This window comes from Bombina bombina, chromosome 2, assembly GCF_027579735.1.
Source record: "Bombina bombina isolate aBomBom1 chromosome 2, aBomBom1.pri, whole genome shotgun sequence".
NCBI classification, from domain to species: Eukaryota; Metazoa; Chordata; class Amphibia; order Anura; family Bombinatoridae; genus Bombina; species Bombina bombina.
Window position 1 is genome coordinate 872,834,843 of NC_069500.1, and position 19,651 is coordinate 872,854,493.

The 19,651-nt window shown below is 41.0% G+C and overlaps 1 protein-coding gene across 1 annotated transcript in view; it reads left to right on the forward strand.

Moving 5' to 3' along the window:
• HGSNAT (heparan-alpha-glucosaminide N-acetyltransferase) overlaps nt 1-19,651 on the forward strand; it is a 154,285-nt gene that overhangs the window by 99,689 nt on the left and 34,945 nt on the right. The window contains exons 15-16 of the mRNA XM_053703202.1: nt 5,272-5,349; nt 19,110-19,180. Coding sequence (XP_053559177.1) covers nt 5,272-5,349; nt 19,110-19,180 — 149 coding nt within the window. The remainder of the gene's footprint in view (nt 1-5,271; nt 5,350-19,109; nt 19,181-19,651) is intronic.

Sequence of the window (19,651 nt, forward strand, 5' to 3'; positions counted from 1 at the left end):
TTAGAAAAGACTTTCTGAAGGCGTCATTTGGTATCGTATTCCCCTTTGGGCTTGGTTGGGTCTCAGCAAAGCAGATACCAGGGACTGTAAAGGGGTTAAAGTTAAAAACGGCTCCGGTTCCGTTATTTTAAGGGTTAAAGCTTCCAAATTTGGTGTGCAATACTTTTAAGGCTTTAAGACACTGTGGTGAAAATTTGGTGAATTTTGAACAATTCCTTCATGTTTTTTCGCAATTGCAGTAATAAAGTGTGTTCAGTTTAAAATTTAAAGTGACAGTAACGGTTTTATTTTAAAACGTTTTTTGTACTTTGTTATCAAGTTTATGCCTGTTTAACATGTCTGAACTACCAGATAGACTGTGTTCTGAATGTGGGGAAGCCAGAATTCCCATTCATTTAAATAAATGTGATTTATGTGACAATGACAATGATGCCCAAGATGATTCCTCAAGTGAGGGGAGTAAGCATGGTACTGCATCATTCCCTCCTTCGTCTACACGAGTCTTGCCCACTCAGGAGGCCCCTAGTACATCTAGCGCGCCAATACTCCTTACTATGCAACAATTAACGGCTGTAATGGATAATTCTGTCAAAAACATTTTAGCCAAAATGAACACTTATCAGCGTAAGCGCGACTGCTCTGTTTTAGATACTGAAGAGCATGACGACGCTGATAATAATGGTTCTGAAGGGCCCCTAACCCAGTCTGATGGGGCCAGGGAGGTTTTGTCTGAGGGAGAAATTACTGATTCAGGGAACATTTCTCAACAAGCTGAACCTGATGTGATTACGTTTAAATTTAAGTTGGAACATCTCCGCATTCTGCTTAAGGAGGTATTATCCACTCTGGATGATTGTGACAAGTTGGTCATCCAGAGAAACTATGTAAAATGGACAAGTTCCTAGAGGTCCCGGGGCTCCCAGAAGCTTTTCCTATACCCAAGCGGGTGGCGGACATTGTTAATAAAGAATGGGAAAGGCCCGGTATTCCTTTCGTCCCTCCCCCCATATTTAAAAAATTGTTTCCTATGGTCGACCCCAGAAAGGACTTATGGCAGACAGTCCCCAAGGTCGAGGGAGCGGTTTCCACTTTAAACAAACGCACCACTATACCCATAGAGGATAGTTGTGCTTTCAAAGATCCTATGGATAAAAAATTAGAAGGTTTACTTAAAAAGATGTTTGTTCAGCAGGGTTACCTTCTACAACCAATTTCATGCATTGTCCCCTGTAGCTACAGCCGCATGTTTCTGGTTCGATGAGCTGATAAAGGCGGTCGATAGTGATTCTCCTCCTTATGAGGAGATTATGGACAGAATCAATGCTCTCAAATTGGCTAATTCTTTTCACCCTAGACGCCACTTTGCAATTGGCTAGGTTAGCGGCTAAGAATTCTGGGTTTGCTATTGTGGCGCGCAGAGCGCTTTGGTTGAAATCTTGGTCAGCTGATGCGTCTTCCAAGAACAAGCTACTTAACATTCCTTTCAAGGGGAAAACGCTGTTTGGCCCTGACTTGAAAGAGATTATCTCTGATATCACTGGGGGTAAGGGCCACGCCCTTCCTCAGGATCGGCCTTTCAAGGCAAAAAATAAACCTAATTTTCGTCCCTTTCGTAGAAATGGACCAGCCCAAAGTGCTACGTCCTCTAAGCAAGAGGGTAATACTTCTCAAGCCAAGCCAGCTTGGAGACCAATGCAAGGCTGGAACAAGGGAAAGCAGGCCAAGAAACCTGCCACTGCTACCAAGACAGCATGAAATGTTGGCCCCCGATCCGGGACCGGATCTGGTGGGGGGCAGACTCTCTCTCTTCGCTCAGGCTTGGGCAAGAGATGTTCTGGATCCTTGGGCGCTAGAAATAGTCTCCCAAGGTTATCTTCTGGAATTCAAGGGGCTTCCCCCAAGGGGGAGGTTCCACAGGTCTCAGTTGTCTTCAGACCACGTAAAAAGACAGGCATTCTTACATTGTGTAGAAGACCTGTTAAAAATGGGAGTGATTCATCCTGTTCCATTAAGAGAACAAGGATGGGTTCTACTCCAATCTGTTCATAGTTCCCAAAAAAGAGGGAACGTTCAGACCAATCTTAGATCTCAAGATCTTAAACAAGTTTCTCAAGGTTCCATCGTTCAAGATGGAAACCATTCGAACTATTCTTCCTTCCATCCAGGAAGGTCAATTCATGACCACAGTGGATTTAAAGGATGCGTATCTACATATTCCTATCCACAAGGAACATCATCGGTTCCTAAGGTTCGCATTCCTGGACAAGCATTACCAGTTCGTGGCGCTTCCTTTCGGATTAGCCACTGCTCCAAGGATTTTCACAAAGGTACTAGGGTCCCTTCTAGCTGTGCTAAGACCAAGGGGCATTGCTGTAGTACCTTACTTGGACGACATTCTGATTCAAGCGTCGTCCCTTCCTCAAGCAAAGGCTCACACGGACATTGTCCTGGCCTTTCTCAGATCTCACGGATGGAAAGTGAACGTGGAAAAGAGTTCTCTATCTCCGTCAACAAGGGTTCCCTTCTTGGGAACAATAATAGACTCCTTAGAAATGAGGATTTTTCTGACAGAGGCCAGAAAAACAAAACTTCTAGACTCTTGTCGGATACTTCATTCCGTTCCTCTTCCTTCCATAGCGCAGTGCATGGAAGTGATCGGTTTGATGGTAGCGGCAATGGACATAGTTCCTTTTGCGCGCATTCATCTAAGACCATTACAACTGTGCATGCTCAGTCAGTGGAATGGGGACTATACAGACTTGTCTCCGAAGATACAAGTAAATCAGAGGACCAGAGACTCACTCCGTTGGTGGCTGTCCCTGGACAACCTGTCACAAGGGATGACATTCCGCAGACCGGAGTGGGTCATCGTCACGACCGACGCCAGTCTGATGGGCTGGGGCGCGGTCTGGGGATCCCTGAAAGCTCAGGGTCTTTGGTCTCGGGAAGAATCTCTTCTACCGATAAATATTCTGGAACTGAGAGCGATATTCAATGCTCTCAAGGCTTGGCCTCAGCTAGCGAGGGCCAAGTTCATACGGTTTCAATCAGACAACATGACAACTGTTGCGTACATCAACCATCAGGGGGGAACAAGGAGTTTCCCTAGCGATGGAAGAAGTGACCAAAATCATTCTATGGGCGGAGTCTCACTCCTGCCACCTGTCTGCTATCCACATCCCAGGAGTGGAAAATTGGGAAGCGGATTTTCTGAGTCGTCAGACATTGCATCCGGGGGAGTGGGAACTCCATCCGGAAATCTTTGCCCAAGTCACTCAGCTGTGGGGCATTCCAGACATGGATCTGATGGCCTCTCGTCAGAACTTCAAAGTTCCTTGCTACGGTCCAGATCCAGGATCCCAAGGCGCTCTAGTGGATGCACTAGTAGCACCTTGGACCTTCAAACTAGCTTATGTGTTCCCGCCGTTTCCTCTCATCCCCAGGCTGGTAGCCAGGATCAATCAGGAGAGGGCGTCGGTGATCTTGATAGCTCCTGCGTGGCCACGCAGGACTTGGTATGCAGATCTGGTGAATATGTCATCGGCTCCACCTTGGAAGCTACCTTTGAGACGAGACCTTCTTGTTCAGGGTCCGTTCGAACATCCGAATCTGGTTTCACTCCAGCTGACTGCTTGGAGATTGAACGCTTGATCTTATCGAAGCGAGGGTTCTCAGATTCTGTTATCGATACTCTTGTTCAGGCCAGAAAGCCTGTAACTAGAAAGATTTACCACAAAATTTGGAAAAAATATATCTGTTGGTGTGAATCTAAAGGATTCCCTTGGGACAAGGTTAAGATTCCTAAGATTCTATCCTTCCTTCAAGAAGGATTGGAAAAAGGATTATCTGCTAGTTCCCTGAGGGACAGATTTCTGCCTTGTCTGTGTTACTTCACAAAAAGCTGGCAGCTGTGCCAGATGTTCAAGCCTTTGTTCAGGCTCTGGTTAGAATTAAGCCTGTTTACAAACCTTTGACTCCTCCTTGGAGTCTCAACTTAGTTCTTTCAGTTCTTCAGGGGGTTCCGTTTGAACCCTTACATTCCGTTGATATTAAGTTATTATCTTGGAAAGTTTTGTTTTTAGTTGCAATTTCTTCTGCTAGAAGAGTTTCAGAATTATCTGCTCTGCAGTGTTCTCCTCCTTATCTGGTGTTCCATGCAGATAAGGTGGTTTTACGTACTAAACCTGGTTTTCTTCCAAAAGTTGTTTCTAACAAAAACATTAACCAGGAGATTATCGTACCTTCTCTGTGTCCGAAACCAGTTTCAAAGAAGGAACGTTTGTTGCACAATTTGGATGTTGTTCGCGCTCTAAAATTCTATTTAGATGCTACAAAGGATTTTAGACAAACATCTTCCTTGTTTGTTGTTTATTCCGGTAAAAGGAGAGGTCAAAAAGCAACTTCTACCTCTCTCTCTTTTTGGATTAAAAGCATCATCAGATTGGCTTACGAGACTGCCGGACGGCAGCCTCCCGAAAGAATCACGGCTCATTCCACTAGGGCTGTGGCTTCCACATGGGCCTTCAAGAACGAGGCTTCTGTTGATCAGATATGTAGGGCAGCGACTTGGTCTTCACTGCACACTTTTACCAAATTTTACAAGTTTGATACTTTTGCTTCTTCTGAGGCTATTTTTGGGAGAAAGGTTTTGCAAGCCGTGGTGCCTTCCATTTAGGTGACCTGATTTGCTCCCTCCCTTCATCCGTGTCCTAAAGCTTGGTATTGGTTCCCACAAGTAAGGATGACGCCGTGGACCGGACACACCTTTGTTGGAGAAAAAAGAATTTATGTTACCTGATAAATTACTTTCTCCAACGGTGTGTCCGGGCCCACGGCCCGCCCTGGTTTTTTTTAATCAGGTCTGATAATTTATTTTCTTTAACTACAGTCACCACGGTACCATATGTTTCTCCTATGCAAATATTCTCTCCTTAACGTCGGTCGAATGACTGGGGTAGGCGGAGCCTAGGAGGGATCATGTGACCAGCTTTGCTGGGCTCTTTGCCATTTCCTGTTGGGGAAGAGAATATCCCACAAGTAAGGATGACGCCGTGGACCGGACACACCGTTGGAGAAAGTAATTTATCAGGTAAACATAAATTCTGTTTTTAGTTTACATATGTTGAACGATTATACAAAATAACATGTTTTTTTCTATACTATTTGGCATTTGTAGAGCCTTTGAATTACATACAAATTATGTATAGTTGCATAATGTGTAATGCTATATGAGAATATTTAGGATGCTAATAATCTTTCTTTATTTTACAGGCTGGAAAAATACTTACATTTTACAAGAATCAGCACAATCAGGTGCTCATCAGGTTTTTTATGTGGAGCGTGCTACTGGTATGTTAATGTTTGTATGTAATATGGCTTGTAACAAAACTTTTCTTTTTATTATTATTAATTACTTTTATTAAATAACCATTTCACAGTTCCATTTCTAAGATCACCCAGCAGATACAAGTTTAAAGTAACATAGTAGTATTTTTTTATAAGAAAAAAAAAATACAACTGAGAGGTGTTTTTTAATAGATAGGCAGACTAAAGTCAAGAATCATCATGAAGTGTCTTTTTAATGTAGTCATCACAATTCAAAAGGTAAACCAGCCTGCTGTGTATGTGTGCATGAATACTAGCTAATGACTCCCACAGGTGGTGGTAAGGACCGCCCATAAGGAGCATCTGATCCCAGCTATAAAAAAAATAAAAAAATGTCAGAACAGTAAATAGTCACTGGTATTATAGAAGTACTTTTTACTTTGTCAAGCAGCAACAAATGTTACTGCTATACAAGGGTAGTTTACAAATGCTGAATAATGATCACAAATGTTTAGGCCAAAACAGGCCAAGACTAGATGAGAGCAGAACCTTACTCTTGAGCAGCTATCATACTATGGTCATAAATGTACTTTATATTTTATATAATACTAGTCCTAAAGCCCGTGTACACGGGCCAATTTTTTAGGTACCGCGGTTCCAACCCTTGCTCCCTCTCTCTCCCCCCTCTCTTTTGCGCGCTCTCTCTCTCCCCCCTCTCTTTTGAGTTCTCTCTCTCCCCCTTATTTTGCACTCTCCCCCTTATTTTGCACTCTCCCCCCTCTTTTGCTCTCTCTCCCCTTTTTTGCTCTCTCTCTCCCCTCTTGTGCTCTCTCTCCCCCCTCTTTTGCTCTCTCTCTCCCACCTCTTTTGCTCTCTCTCCCCTCTTTTGCTCGCTCTCTCTCTTCCCCCCCTCATCTGCTCTCTCTCCCTCTCTTGCTCTCTCTCGCCCTCTTTTGCTCTCTCTCTTTTCCCTATTTCTTTCATGTAATTAGCAAGAGTCCATGAGCTAGTGACGTATGGGATATACATTCCTACCAGGAGGGGCAAAGTTTGCCAAACCTTAAAATGCCTATAAATACACCCCTCACCACACCCACAATTCAGTTTTACAAACTTTGCCTCCCGTGGAGGTGGTGAAGTAAGTTTGTGCTTAAGATTCTTCGTTGATATGCGCTTCGCAACAGGTTGAAGCCCGGTTTTCCTCTCAAGAGTGCAGTGAATGTCAGAGGGATGTGAAGAGAGTATTGCCTATTTGAATACAATGGTCTACCTCTAGGGGATCTATTTCATAGGTTCTCTGTTATCGGTCGTAGAGATTTCTTCTCCTACCTCCCTTTTCAGATCGACGATATACTCTTATATACCATTACCTCTACTGATTCTCGTTTCAGTACTGGTTTGGCTATCTACTACATATAGAGGAGTGTCCTGGGGTAAGTAAGTCTTATTTTTTGTGACACTCTGCGCTATGGTTGGGCACTTTATATGTAAAGTTCTAAATATATGTCTATAAACTTATATTTGCCTTGATTCAGGATAATCAGTATTCCTTTTCAATACAGACTGTCAGTTTCATTATTGGGATAATGCATTTAATTATTTTTTCTTACCTTGAAAAATTTCATTTGGCCATTTTTTCCTGCATGCTGTTAGGCTCGCGGGGGCAGAAAATGTTTCTTTTTATTGCGTCATTTTTTGGCGCTAAAAATTTTTGTCATTTCCGGCGACGTAATTTCGCCGGAAGTTGTATTTTGTTACGCATGCGTATTCAGACATTTTTTTGCGCCAAAAAAATGTGGGCGTCTTTTTTACTCACTTTATTTAACCATTTTCTTTTCATGGCTTCTGGTTTCTAGAAGCTTATTTTTTTGCATTCTTTCCCATTCCTGAAACTGTCATTTAAGGAATTTGATAATTTTGCTTTATATGTTGTTTTTTTCTATTACATATTGCAAGATGTCTCATCCTGACCCTGGATCAAAATCCACTAATGCACAGACGCTGCCTGATGCTGGTTCTACCAAAGTTAAGTGCATATGTTGTAAACTTGTGGTAACTGTTCCTCCAGCTGTAGTTTGTGAAAGCTGTCATGATAAACTTTCCAATGCAGATTGTGTTTCCAGTAATAATCCTTTACCTGTTGTTGTTCCTTCAACATCTATTGTTCAGGATGTTCCTGTTAATGTAAAAGAATTTGTTTCTAATTCTATTAGGAAGGCTCTGTCTGTTATTCCTCCTTCCAGTAAACGTAAAAGATCTTTCAAAACTTCTCACATTTTAGATGAATTTTTGGGTGACCGCCATCATTCTGACTTATCTGTTTCTGATGAGTTTTTTTCCGGTTCAGAAGATTCTACCTCAGATATTGATACTGATAAATCTTCATATTTATTTAAGATGGAGTTTATTCGTTCATTGCTTAAAGAGGTTTTGATTGCTTTAGATATGGAGGAGTCCAGTCATCTTGATACTAAAACTGCTAAACGTTTAAATTCGGTTTATAAACCTCATGTGTTAATTCCGGAAGTTTTTCCAGTTCCTGATGCTATCTCAGATGTGATTGCTAGGGAATTGGATAGTCTGGGTACTTCATTTACTCCTTCTCCAAGGTTTAAGAAATTGTACCCTGTGCCATCTGATAGACTGGAATTTTGGGATAAAATCCCTAAAGTCGATGGGGCTATCTCTACTCTAGCCAAACGTACTGCTATTCCTACGGCAGATAGCACTTCGTTTAAAGATCCTTTAGATAGGAAAATTTAATTTTTTTTGAGAAAAGCTTATTTATGTTCAGGTAATCTACTTAGACCTGCTATCTCTTTGGCTGATGTTGCTGCAGCTTCAACTTTCTGGTTGGAGGCTTTAGCGCAACAAGTGACAGATCATAATACATATAGCATTGTTAAACTTCTTCAACACGCTAATAACTTTGTCTGTGATGCCATTTTTTATATCATTAGAGTTGATGTCCGGTATATGTCTTTAGCTATTTTAGCTAGACGAGCTTTATGGCTTAAAATCCTGGAATGTAGATATGACTTCTAAATCAACTTTGCTTTCTCTCTCTTTCCAAGGTAATAAGTTGTTTGGTTCTCAGTTGGATTCTATAATTTCAACTGTTACTGGAGGGAAGGGTGCCTTTTTGCCTCAGGGAAAAAAATCTAAAGGTAATTAGAGGGCTGCTAATAGTTTTCGTTCCTTTCGTCAGAAGGAGCAGAAGTCCAATCCTTCCCCTAAAGGAACAGTTTCCGGTTGGAAACCTAATCCAGTCTGGAATAAATCCAAGCCTTCCAGAAAGTCAAAACCAGCCCCTAAATCCGCATGAAGGTGCGGCCCTCATTCCAGCGCAGCTGGTAGGGGGCAGGTTACGATTTTTCAAAGATGTTTGGATCAATTCGGTTCACAATCTTTGGATTCAGAACCTTGTTTCGCAAGGGTACAGAATAGGTTTCAAAGTAAGACCGCCTGTGAGAAGATTCTTTCTGTCACGCATTCCAGTCAATCCAGTAAAGGCTCAGGCGTTTCTGAAATGTGTTTCAGACCTAGAATTAGCTGGGGTAATTATACCAGTTCCAGTTCTGGAACAGGGTCTGGGGTTTTATTCAAATCTATTCATCGTACCAAAGAAAGAGAATTCTTTCAGACCGGTTCTGGATCTAAAAATATTGAATCGTTATGTAAGGATACCAACATTCAAAATGGTGACTATAAGAACTATTCTGCCTTTTGTTCAGCAAGGGCATTATATGTCTACAATAGATTTACAGGATGCATACCTGCATATTCCAATTCATCCAGATCACTCTCAGTTTCTGAGATTCTCTTTTCTAGACAAGCATTACCAGTTTATTGCTCTTCCATTTGGTCTAGCAACAGCGCCAAGGATCTTTTCGAAGGTTCTCGGTGCCCTTCTCTCTGTAATCAGAGAACAGGGTATTGCGGTATTTCCTTATTTGGACAATATCTTGGTACTAGCTCAGTCTTCACATTTTGCAGAATCTCATACGAATCAACTTGTGTTGTTTCTTCAAAGACATGGTTGGAGGATCAATTTGCCAAAGAGTTCCTTGATTCCTCAGACAAGGGTAACCTTTTTAGGTTTCCAAATAGAAAAAAGTGGAAGAACCAGGCGCCAACTAGTGAAGGCTTGGTGAGAGTAAAATAACAGAAGTTTTAATGCTAAATTAATAACATATATAAATACAATACATATAATAAAATCAAATTCCTAGTCTATGGATCCAAGACTTCTTACAGTCTAAAAATATAAAAATATATATATGACGATGCAATAATCAATATAATTGAACAAATGAGTAAAATTCAACTTTTAAAAAAATCCTGGTAGAAGAGATAGAAGAGTATTCTTAAAAGATGTATATGTGTGTATTCTACTGTGCTTTTAGATACAACCTTGCTGCTATCAAAGGTTATACAAAATAGTCCATAAGTTAATGTTCAATATAATGGAGATTGGTGTTGGTTTCTAAAAATAAACAATATTCAAATGTTAGGTGTTCAATATCACTTCCTTAATTGTGTCCTAATGTGATAATCCAAAAAATACAATCCAAAAGATAACTTGCAAGCCAAAAAATTGCTGGTGAAATCCAATAAAGATTCAATAAAAATACTAGAGTCAAATGTCAAATTCCAGAAAAATAATAAGTGCCAAAAAATCAAATGTAACAAAAGAAACGATTAAATCTAAGTACTTCGCAAAGTGAAAAAGTTCTGTCAACCTAGGTGTAAAAAAGTTTGCTGTTTCAACACCAGAAATAAAAATAAACCTCAAAAAAAGTTATGATTCCAATGCAAAATGACTGTGCGTGAAGTTTATGCAAAACAATCCAAAAAATGTCCAAAAAATAGTGATGTGACGCAGTGTGCTATTTTTCAACACCAAAAATAATGTGCTATTTCAAACACCAAAAAAAACAATAGGTTATAAGTCATAAGATCCTGGGGTAAAAGATGGGTATTGTTCCAAACCTTTAAACACAGAGGGTCAATTCATACAAAGGGAGAGTAATCCATAGTAGATGGTGAAAGTGTTAAAACAAAAATGGAAAACACATGAGAAAAAATAAAAATAAAAATGCTGGTGAAAAATAACTTAGCACTTTCCCGCCAACTTCTGTCTGAGCGATTCAATAGGCCAACCAATCAGTAGCTCCGGTCCCCTCACGTGTTTCTACGGCAGATAGCACTTCGTTTAAACACGTGAGGGGACCGGAGCTACTGATTGGTTGGCCTATTGAATCGCTCAGACAGAAGTTGGCGGGAAAGTGCTAAGGTATTTTTCACCAGCATTTTTATTTTTATTTTTTCTCATGTGTTTTCCATTTTTGTTTTAACACTTTCACCATCTACTATGGATTATTCTCCCTTTGTATGAATTAACCCTCTGTGTTTAAAGGTTTGGAACAATACCCATCTTTTACCCCAGGATCTTATGACTTATAACCTATTGTTTTTTTGGTGTTTGAAATAGCACATTATTTTTGGTGTTGAAAAATAGCACACTGCGTCACATCACTATTTTTTGGACATTTTTTGGATTGTTTTGCATAAACTTCACGCACAGTCATTTTGCATTGGAATCATAACTTTTTTTGAGGTTTATTTTTATTTCTGGTGTTGAAACAGCAAACTTTTTTACACCTAGGTTGACAGAACTTTTTCACTTTGCGAAGTACTTAGATTTAATCGTTTCTTTTGTTACATTTGATTTTTTGGCACTTATTATTTTTCTGGAATTTGACATTTGACTCTAGTATTTTTATTGAATCTTTATTGGATTTCACCAGCAATTTTTTGGCTTGCAAGTTATCTTTTGGATTGTATTTTTGGATTATCACATTAGGACACAATTAAGGAAGTGATATTGAACACCTAACATTTGAATATTGTTTATTTTTAGAAACCAACACCAATCTCCATTATATTGAACATTAACTTATGGACTATTTTGTATAACCTTTGATAGCAGCAAGGTTGTATCTAAAAGCACAGTAGAATACACACATATACATCTTTTAAGAATACTCTTCTATCTCTTCTACCAGGATTTTTTTAAAAGTTGAATTTTACTCATTTGTTCAATTATATTGATTATTGCATCGTCATATATATATTTTTAGACTGTAAGAAGTCTTGGATCCATAGACTAGGAATTTGATTTTATTATATGTATTGTATTTATATATGTTATTAATTTAGCATTAAAACTTCTGTTATTTTACTCTCACCAAGCCTTCACTAGTTGGCGCCTGGTTCTTCCACTTTTTTCTGATTCATTTATCACTGGTGACAGCTAGGGATTCACCATCTTCCGGGCAGAGTGGTGTCAGTTGGCGCTTATGTAGAGATTCTTTCTATAGGTTTCCAAATAGATTCAGTGTCCATGACTTTGTCTCTGACAGAAAAGAGACGTCTGAAATTGGTTTCAGCCTGTCGAAACCTTCAGTCTCAATTGTTCCCTTCGGTAGCATTATGCATGGAGATTTTAGGTCTCATGACTGCTGCATCGGACGCGATCCCTTTTGCTCGTTTTCACACAAGACCACTCCAGCTTTGTATGCTGAACCAGTGGTGCAGGGATTATACAAGGATATCACAAATAATATCCTTAAATCCCAATGTTCGATCATCTCTAACTTGGTGGACGGATCATAATCGTTTAATTCAAGGGGCCTCTTTCGTTCGTTCAACCTGGACTGTGATCTCAACAGATGCGAGTATCAGGTTGGGGAGCTGTTTGGGGATCTCTGACAGCGCAAGGTGTTTGGAAATCTCAGGAGGCGAGATTACCAATCAACATTTTGGAACTCCGTGCGATTTTCAGAGCTCTTCAGTTCTGGCCTCTTCTGAAGAGAGAATCGTTTATTTGTTTTCAAACAGACAATGTCACGACCGTGGCATATGTCAATCATCAAGGGGGGACTCACAGTCCTCAAGCTATGAAAGAAGTATCTCGGATACTTGTATGGGCGGAATCCAGCTCCTGTCTAATTTCTGCGGTTCACATCCCAGGTGTAGACAATTGGGAAGCGGATTATCTCAGTCGCCAGACGTTACATCCGGGCGAATGGTCTCTTCATCCAGAGGTTTTTCTTCAGATTGTTCAAATCTGGGGACTTCCAGAAATAGATCTGATGGCCTCTCATCTGAACAAGAAACTTCCCAGGTATCTCTCCAGATCCCGGGATCCTCAGGCAGAAGCAGTGGATGCGTTGTCACTTCCTTGGAATTATCATCCTGCTTATGTCTTTCCGCCTCTAGTTCTTCTTCCAAAAGTAATCTCCAAAATTCTATTGGAGCGTTCATTTGTACTGCTGGTGGCTCCAGCATGGCCACACAGGTTTTGGTTTGCGGATCTCGTTCGGATGGCCAGTTGCCAACCTTGGACACTTCCATTAAGACCAGACCTTCTATCTCAAGGCCCATTTTTCCATCAGGATCTCAAATCATTAAATTTGAAGGTATGGAGATTGAACGCTTGATCCTCAGTCATAGATGTTTCTCTGACTCAGTGATTAACACTATGTTACAGGCTCGTAAATCCGTCTCTAGAGAGATTTATTATCGAGTTTGGAAGACTTACATCTCTTGGTGTTCTTCTCATAAATTTTCCTGGCATTCTTTCAGAATTCCTAGAATTTTACAATTTCTTCAGGATGGTTTGGATAAAGGTTTGTCTGCAAGTTCTTTGAAGGGACAAATCTCTGCTCTTTCTGTTCTTTTTCACAGAAAGATTGCTAATCTTCCTGATATTCATTGTTTTGTACAGGCTTTGTCTCGTATCAAACCTGTCATTAAGTCGATATCTCCTCCTTGGAGTCTTAATTTGGTTTTGAAAGCTTTGCAGGCTCCTCCGTTTGAGCCTATGCATTCTCTAGACCAGTGCTTTCCAAACTGTGTGTCAGGACACACTAGTGTGTCGGCAGCAGTGTGTAGGTGTGTCCCTGCTTCAGCACAATTTTTTTAAATGTTTTTTTTTTGTTTTCTGACTTTCCGCCTGCCTGCTACGCATATCACATGGTTGACACGTGATTGATACCTAGGGGGTCACAGATCATCTTAACCTATTGGCGCAGCTCAGTGGGAACTGAAACTATTCCCATTGGCGGCACATTGGCTCCTGACTGCACGTGTAGTCTCCTCAATCGGCTCGTGGCTGCATGTGTAGTCAGTGAGTGGGACAGCAGTGTGTTTGCAGCGTGGGCAGTAGTCAATCGGACTCACCGAGCTCTGAGGGCAGCAGCTTAAACGCTGAGCTGAAGTCAGTGTTTTTTTTTGCAGCTACCTCCCAGTAGTGAATTGCTGTTCCTGCTCTTGATATATGGATAGGAAGGGGAAGCTTAAAAATGCGAGTGTCTAATATTCCACCAAATATTCAGAAACTGTGTTCATCCCATTAAAATAGTAAGTAACTATTGGTGTTATTAAACTTATTCTTGCACTGTTACTGTTGTACTGTTACTTGTAAATACATTTTGTTATTATATCATTTATGTATGTGTCCATAATCTCTTAAAACAAGTTAGTTTAACCTCCTGTTTGCTAGTACAACTGAATTACTGTGTCGCGAAATTATGTAGGTCTAAAAAGTGTGTCACCAACATGAAAAGTTTGGAAAGCTCTGCTCTAGACATTAAATTACTTTCCTGGAAAGTATTGTTCCTTTTGGCTATCTCTTCTGCTAGAAGAGTTTCTGAGTTATCTGCTCTTTCTTGTGAATCTCCTTTTCTGATTTTTCATCATGGACTTCTTTTCAATTTTTACCTAAGGTTGTGAATTCTAACAACATTAGTAGAGAAATTGTTGTTCCTTCATTATGTCCTAATCCTAAGAATTCTAAGGAAAGATCGTTACATTCTTTGTATGTAGTTAGAGCTTTGAAATACTATGTTGAAGCTACTAAATATTTTAGGAAGACTTCCAGTCTTTTTGTTATCTTTTCTGGTTCCAAGAAAGGTCAGAAGGCTTCCGCCATTTCTTTGGCGTCTTGGTTAAAGTCTTTGATTCATCATGCCTATGTGGAGTCGGGTAAGTCCCCGCCTCAAAGGATTACGGCTCATTCTACTAGGTCAGTTTCTACTTCCTGGGCTTTTAGGAATGAAGCTTCTGTTGATCAGATTTGCAAAGCAGCGACTTGGTCTTCTTTGCATACTTTTACTAAATTCTACCATTTTGATGTGTTTTCTTCTTCTGAAGCAGTTTTTGGTAGAAAAGTACTTCAGGCAGCTGTTTCTGTTTGATTCGTCTGCTTATAATTTCAGTTTTTTTCATTATAAGATTAAAACTTTTTGATTTGGGTTGTGGATTGTTTTTTCAGCGGAATTGGCTGTCTTTATTTTATCCCTCCCTCACTAGTGACTCTTGCGTGGAAGTTCCACATCTTGGGTATCTGCTATCCCATACGTCACTAGCTCATGGACTCTTGCTAATTACATGAAAGAAAACATAATTTATGTAAGAACTTACCTGATAAATTCATTTCTTTCATATTAGCAAGAGTCCATGAGACCCACCCTTTTTTTGTGGTGGTTATGATTTTTTTGTTTAAAGCACAATTATTCCAATTCCTTATTTTTTGATGCTTTCGCTCCTTTCTTATCACCCCACTTCTTGGCTATTCGTTAAACTGAATTGTGGGTGTGGTGAGGGGTGTATTTATAGGCATTTTAAGGTTTGGGAAACTTTGCCCCTCCTGGTAGGAATGTATATCCCATACGTCACTAGCTCATGGACTCTTGCTAATATGAAAGAAATTAATTTATCAGGTAAGTTCTTACATAAATTATGTTTTTGCTCTCTCTCTCCCCCTCTTTTGCTCTCTCTCTCTCCCCTCTTTTGTTCTCTCTCTCCCCCTCTTTTGTTCTCTCTCTCCCCCTCTTTTGCTCTCTCTCTCCCCCTCTTTTGCGCTCTCTCTCTCCCCCCCCCTCTCTTTTGCTCTCTCTCCCCCCCCTCTTTTGCGCTCTCTCTCTCTCCCCCCTCTCTTTTGCTCTCTCCCCCCTCTCTTTTGCTCTCTCTCCCCCCTCTTTTGCGCTCTCTCTCTCTCTCTCCCCCCTCTCTTTTGCTCTCTCCCCCCTCTCTTTTGCTCTCTCTCCCCCCTCTCTTTTGCTCTCTCTTTCCCCCTCTCTTTTGCTCTCTCTTCCCCTCTCTTTTGCTCTCTCTCTCCCCCTCTCTTTTCCCCTCTTTTGCGCTCTCTCCCCCTTCTCTTTTGCGCTCTCTCCCCCTTCTCTTTTGCGCTCTCTCCCCCTCTCTTTTGCGCTCTCTCCCCCCTCTCTTTTTGAGTTCTCTCTCTCCCCCCTTATTTTGCTCTCTCTCCCCCCTCTTTTGCTCTCTCTCCCCCTTTTTTGCTCTCTCTCTCCCCCCTCTTTTGCTCTCTCTCTCCCACCTCTTTTGCTCTCTCTCCCCTCTTTTGCTCGCTCTCTCTCTTCCCCCCCCCCCCATCTGCTCTCTCCCCCCTCTTGCTCTCTCTCGCCCTCTTTTGCTCTCTCTCTCTTTTCCCTATTTTGCTCTCTCCCCCCTCTTTTGCTCTCTCTCTCCCGCCTCTCTTGCTCTCTCTCTCCCCCCTCTTTTGCGCTCTCTCTCTCTCCCCCCCTCTCTTTTGCTCTCTCTCCCCCCTCTCTTTTGCTCTCTCTTCCCCCCTCTCTTTTGCTCTCTCTTCCCCCCTCTCTTTTGCTCTCTCTTCCCCCCTCTCTTTTGCTCTCTCTTCCCCCCTCTCTTTTGCTCTCTCTTCCCCCCTTTCTTTTGCTCTCTCTTCACCCCTCTCTTTTGCTCTCTCTTCACCCCTCTCTTTTGCTCTCTCTTCCCCTCTCTTTTGCTCTCTCTTCCCCTCTCTTTTGCTCTCTCTCTCCCCCTCTCTTTTGCCCTCTTTTGCACTCTCTCTTCCCCTCTTTTGCACTCTCTCTTCCCCTCTTTTGTGCTCTCTCTTCCCCTCTTTTGCGCTCTCTCCCCCTTCTCTTTTGCGCTCTCTCCCCCTCTCTTGCACTCTCTCCCCCCCTCTTTTGTGCACTCTCTCTCCCCCCTCTCTTTTAAGCTCTCTCTCCCCCCTCTTTTTTGAGCTCTCTCTCCCCCCTCTCTTTTGAGCTCTCTCTCCCCCCCCCTCTCTTTTGAGCTCTCTCTCCCCCCCCACTCTTTTGCGCTCTCTCCCCCTCTTTTTTGCTCTCTCTCCCCCTCTTTTGTGCGCTCTCTCTCCCCCTCTCTTGCGCGCTCTCTCTCCCCCTCTCTTGCGCTCTCTCCCCCTCTCTTGCGCTCTCTCCCCCTCTCTTGCGCTCTCTCCCCCCTCTCTTGCGCTCTCTCCCCCTCTCTTGCGCTCTCTCCCCCTCTCTTGCGCTCTCTCCACCTCTCTTGCGCTCTCTCTCCCTCTTTTGCGCTCTCTCTCTCTCCCTCTTTTGCGCTCTCTCTCTCTCTCTCTTTTGTGCTCTCTCTCCCACCTCTCTTTTGAGCTCTCTCTCCCCCCTCTCTCTCCCCCTCTTTCTCTCCCACTCTCTTGCGCTCTCTCTCCCTCTTTTGCTCTTCCCCCCTCTCTCTGCTCGCTTTCTTTCTTTCCTTCCTTCCTTCCTCTGTTTTGTTCTCTCCCGCCGGCCACGCCCCTCCCGCGCGCTCCCGCAAGGCCATGCCCCCTCGTCATGCCCGTCGACCACGCCCCCTCGCCGTGCCCGCCACGCCCACCGGCCACGCCCCAATCGCGACACGCCCGACGCCGGTCACGCCCCCACCAGGCAGCTTCCGCAGTGCGCACTACTCTGCAGCTGAAGGCCAGGTGTGTTTGTCCGCGCGGTCTCTACTGCGCATGACGGCTTCAGACAAACACACTTGGCCTTTTATAATATAGGATAGGTACTAGTGTCACCCATATAGATTTGGGGAATCCTCTGCTCCCACAGTGTAAGTTCATGGTGTGTAAGGGTTACATTAATCTACACCACCTGCTGTCTTTGCCCCTACTGCAGTTTAAGGAAGCTTTTATGCTGAAAATGATTGGCTGAAAATAATTGAACCAATTGTTTACCCATCAGCTAGAATAAGTAAAATTCTAAGGTTAATTACACCTAAAACAATTTGGCTTTATTTTGAAGTTTTTTGTTCCTGGAATTGAACCAGCATACCTCTCCAGGAACACATTTTAATATGTATTATAACCTTTTATAAGGAAAACAAACTTGTTTGGTACAATGTTAGCAATGCTTTACTGTTGCTTATTTTTATCGCGTGAAAAGCACAAAACAATTCTTAATAGTTATCTGCTTGTTGATTTCTCTTTTACTTCACTGATATTATGTTTCAAAAGTTCCTAGTTGAATGGGGTTTCTGACTACATTTAGATTTAGTATATTTTAAAGGGGCATTGAACCCTAATTTTCTATCCATTTTACCTGCTGGAAAGTATTCTATTGTTTGCAAATATATTATTTATCTTTATTTCAGCATTTGAAATAACTGATTTTGCCTGTGGTTTTCCTACCTACTGTATACTAAACATTTCTATACTTTACCATAGTCAAAAAGGATGATTCTGAGGTAATCGATGACTCCACACTAGTCATCAGAAGCCATCCTAAAGTATGCCCACAGACCAAAATATTTAAATGAGTTGACTCTAAAGTCATTCACTGGCTGTTCATGATTGTTACGAAATCAGTAAGGTAATCTGCTAATCATTCTGAAGTCATCAGCCAGAATTTTTTACCTTCACTGATGACTTTATAAAAGCCTGATGGTGTGCAAATGACTTCTAAAGTAGTCCCTCTTGGTTAAAGGGACAGTTAAAAACAAAATTGTTATTGTTTAGAAAGATAGATAACGCCTTTACTACCCATTCCCCAGCTGTGCACAACCAACATTGTTATATTAATATACTTTATAACCTTTAGGCCTTTAAATTTCTGCCTGTTTCTAAACCACTAAAGACAGCCTCTTATCACATGCTTTTTTTATTAGCTTTTCACAACAAGGAAGTTCTAGTTCATGTGAGCCATATAGATAACATTGTACTCAGTTGTGGCAGACACTGCACTAATTGGATAAAATACAAGTCAATAGCTAATAAATAAAAAGTCATGTGATCAGGGGGCTGTCAGAAAAGGCTTAGATCACAGAGGGAAAAAGTGTTTTAAGATAACCATATTTGCTATGCATGGGAATGGGTAATAAAGGGATTATCTTTTTAAACAATAAAAATTTTTTAGTTGACTGTCCCTTTAAGTATACGCTATAGAAAAGCTGAATAAACATAGCCAGCTCAAGAAATTACATTCCCTGTGGGGGTAGAAGAGAAGTAATAAAATGTTAATTTTTTTTGCTTTGGTATATAGACAGAAATTATGTGAAGAAGCGTGTGTGTGCATAAAGTGATAAAATAAGTAAATCCAATTTCCCTGCAAGCTCAACCCATTTTAATGGGTTGTGGTTTTAAAGAAAAAACTATTTCATATACAAAAAAATAAACATAAAAAAGCAGTTTCTCATACATTTTATACCTTGTAGCTGCTTTAACAAGTCATTGGAAACACATTAAGGGAAGGACAATTTTACATTAAACTTCCCCTTTAACAATGAATGCATCATGGTCTGGTTTGTAGTTGTTAGTACGTCTGTAACAAACCCCAAATTTGCTCATTTTATTGAAGTAGTTTAGTAATGAGTACATATTTATCACAAGAACGAAGTTTAGTGCCCATTAATAGGTTACATTTTTATATAAAGTCAATTACGTGGTTAACATTTTTGTATAGTATCCCTATATTTAATACCTGTTTGTCTTATTTTAGGGCGTGGTGTCAGCAATTTTAACAAAATGCTCAACACATGAAGGATTTATTCCAGTAAATAAAAATCTGTGGTAAGTGAAGAATGTGAAATACAAAATGGCATCCAGCAAAGTGCTGTTCCACAAGCCTATGCTAGTAGTCATTTCAGGGTAGATTTGTAAACAAAATGGCATACCTTATTTATGTTACTCCCTCAAAATCAGGGGTCATACCTTTCCCAATGTCCCCTGTTTGAGCAAAAAAAAAAAATAATTCTATAATTCAATATAAAAATATGCTTATCTAAATACAGTGCATTCAGAAATTATTCAGACCCCTTCATTTTTTTCACATTTTTTTTATGTTGCAGCCTTATGCTAAAATTATTTAATTTATTTACATCAATCTACACTCCATACCCCATAATGACAAAGCAAAAATCAGATTTTTGATAATTTTGCAAATTAATTAAAAAGAAAAGACTGAATTATCACATTGACGTAAGTGAATTATCACATTGACGTAAGTATTCAGACCCTTAACTCAGTAATTAGTTGAAGCAC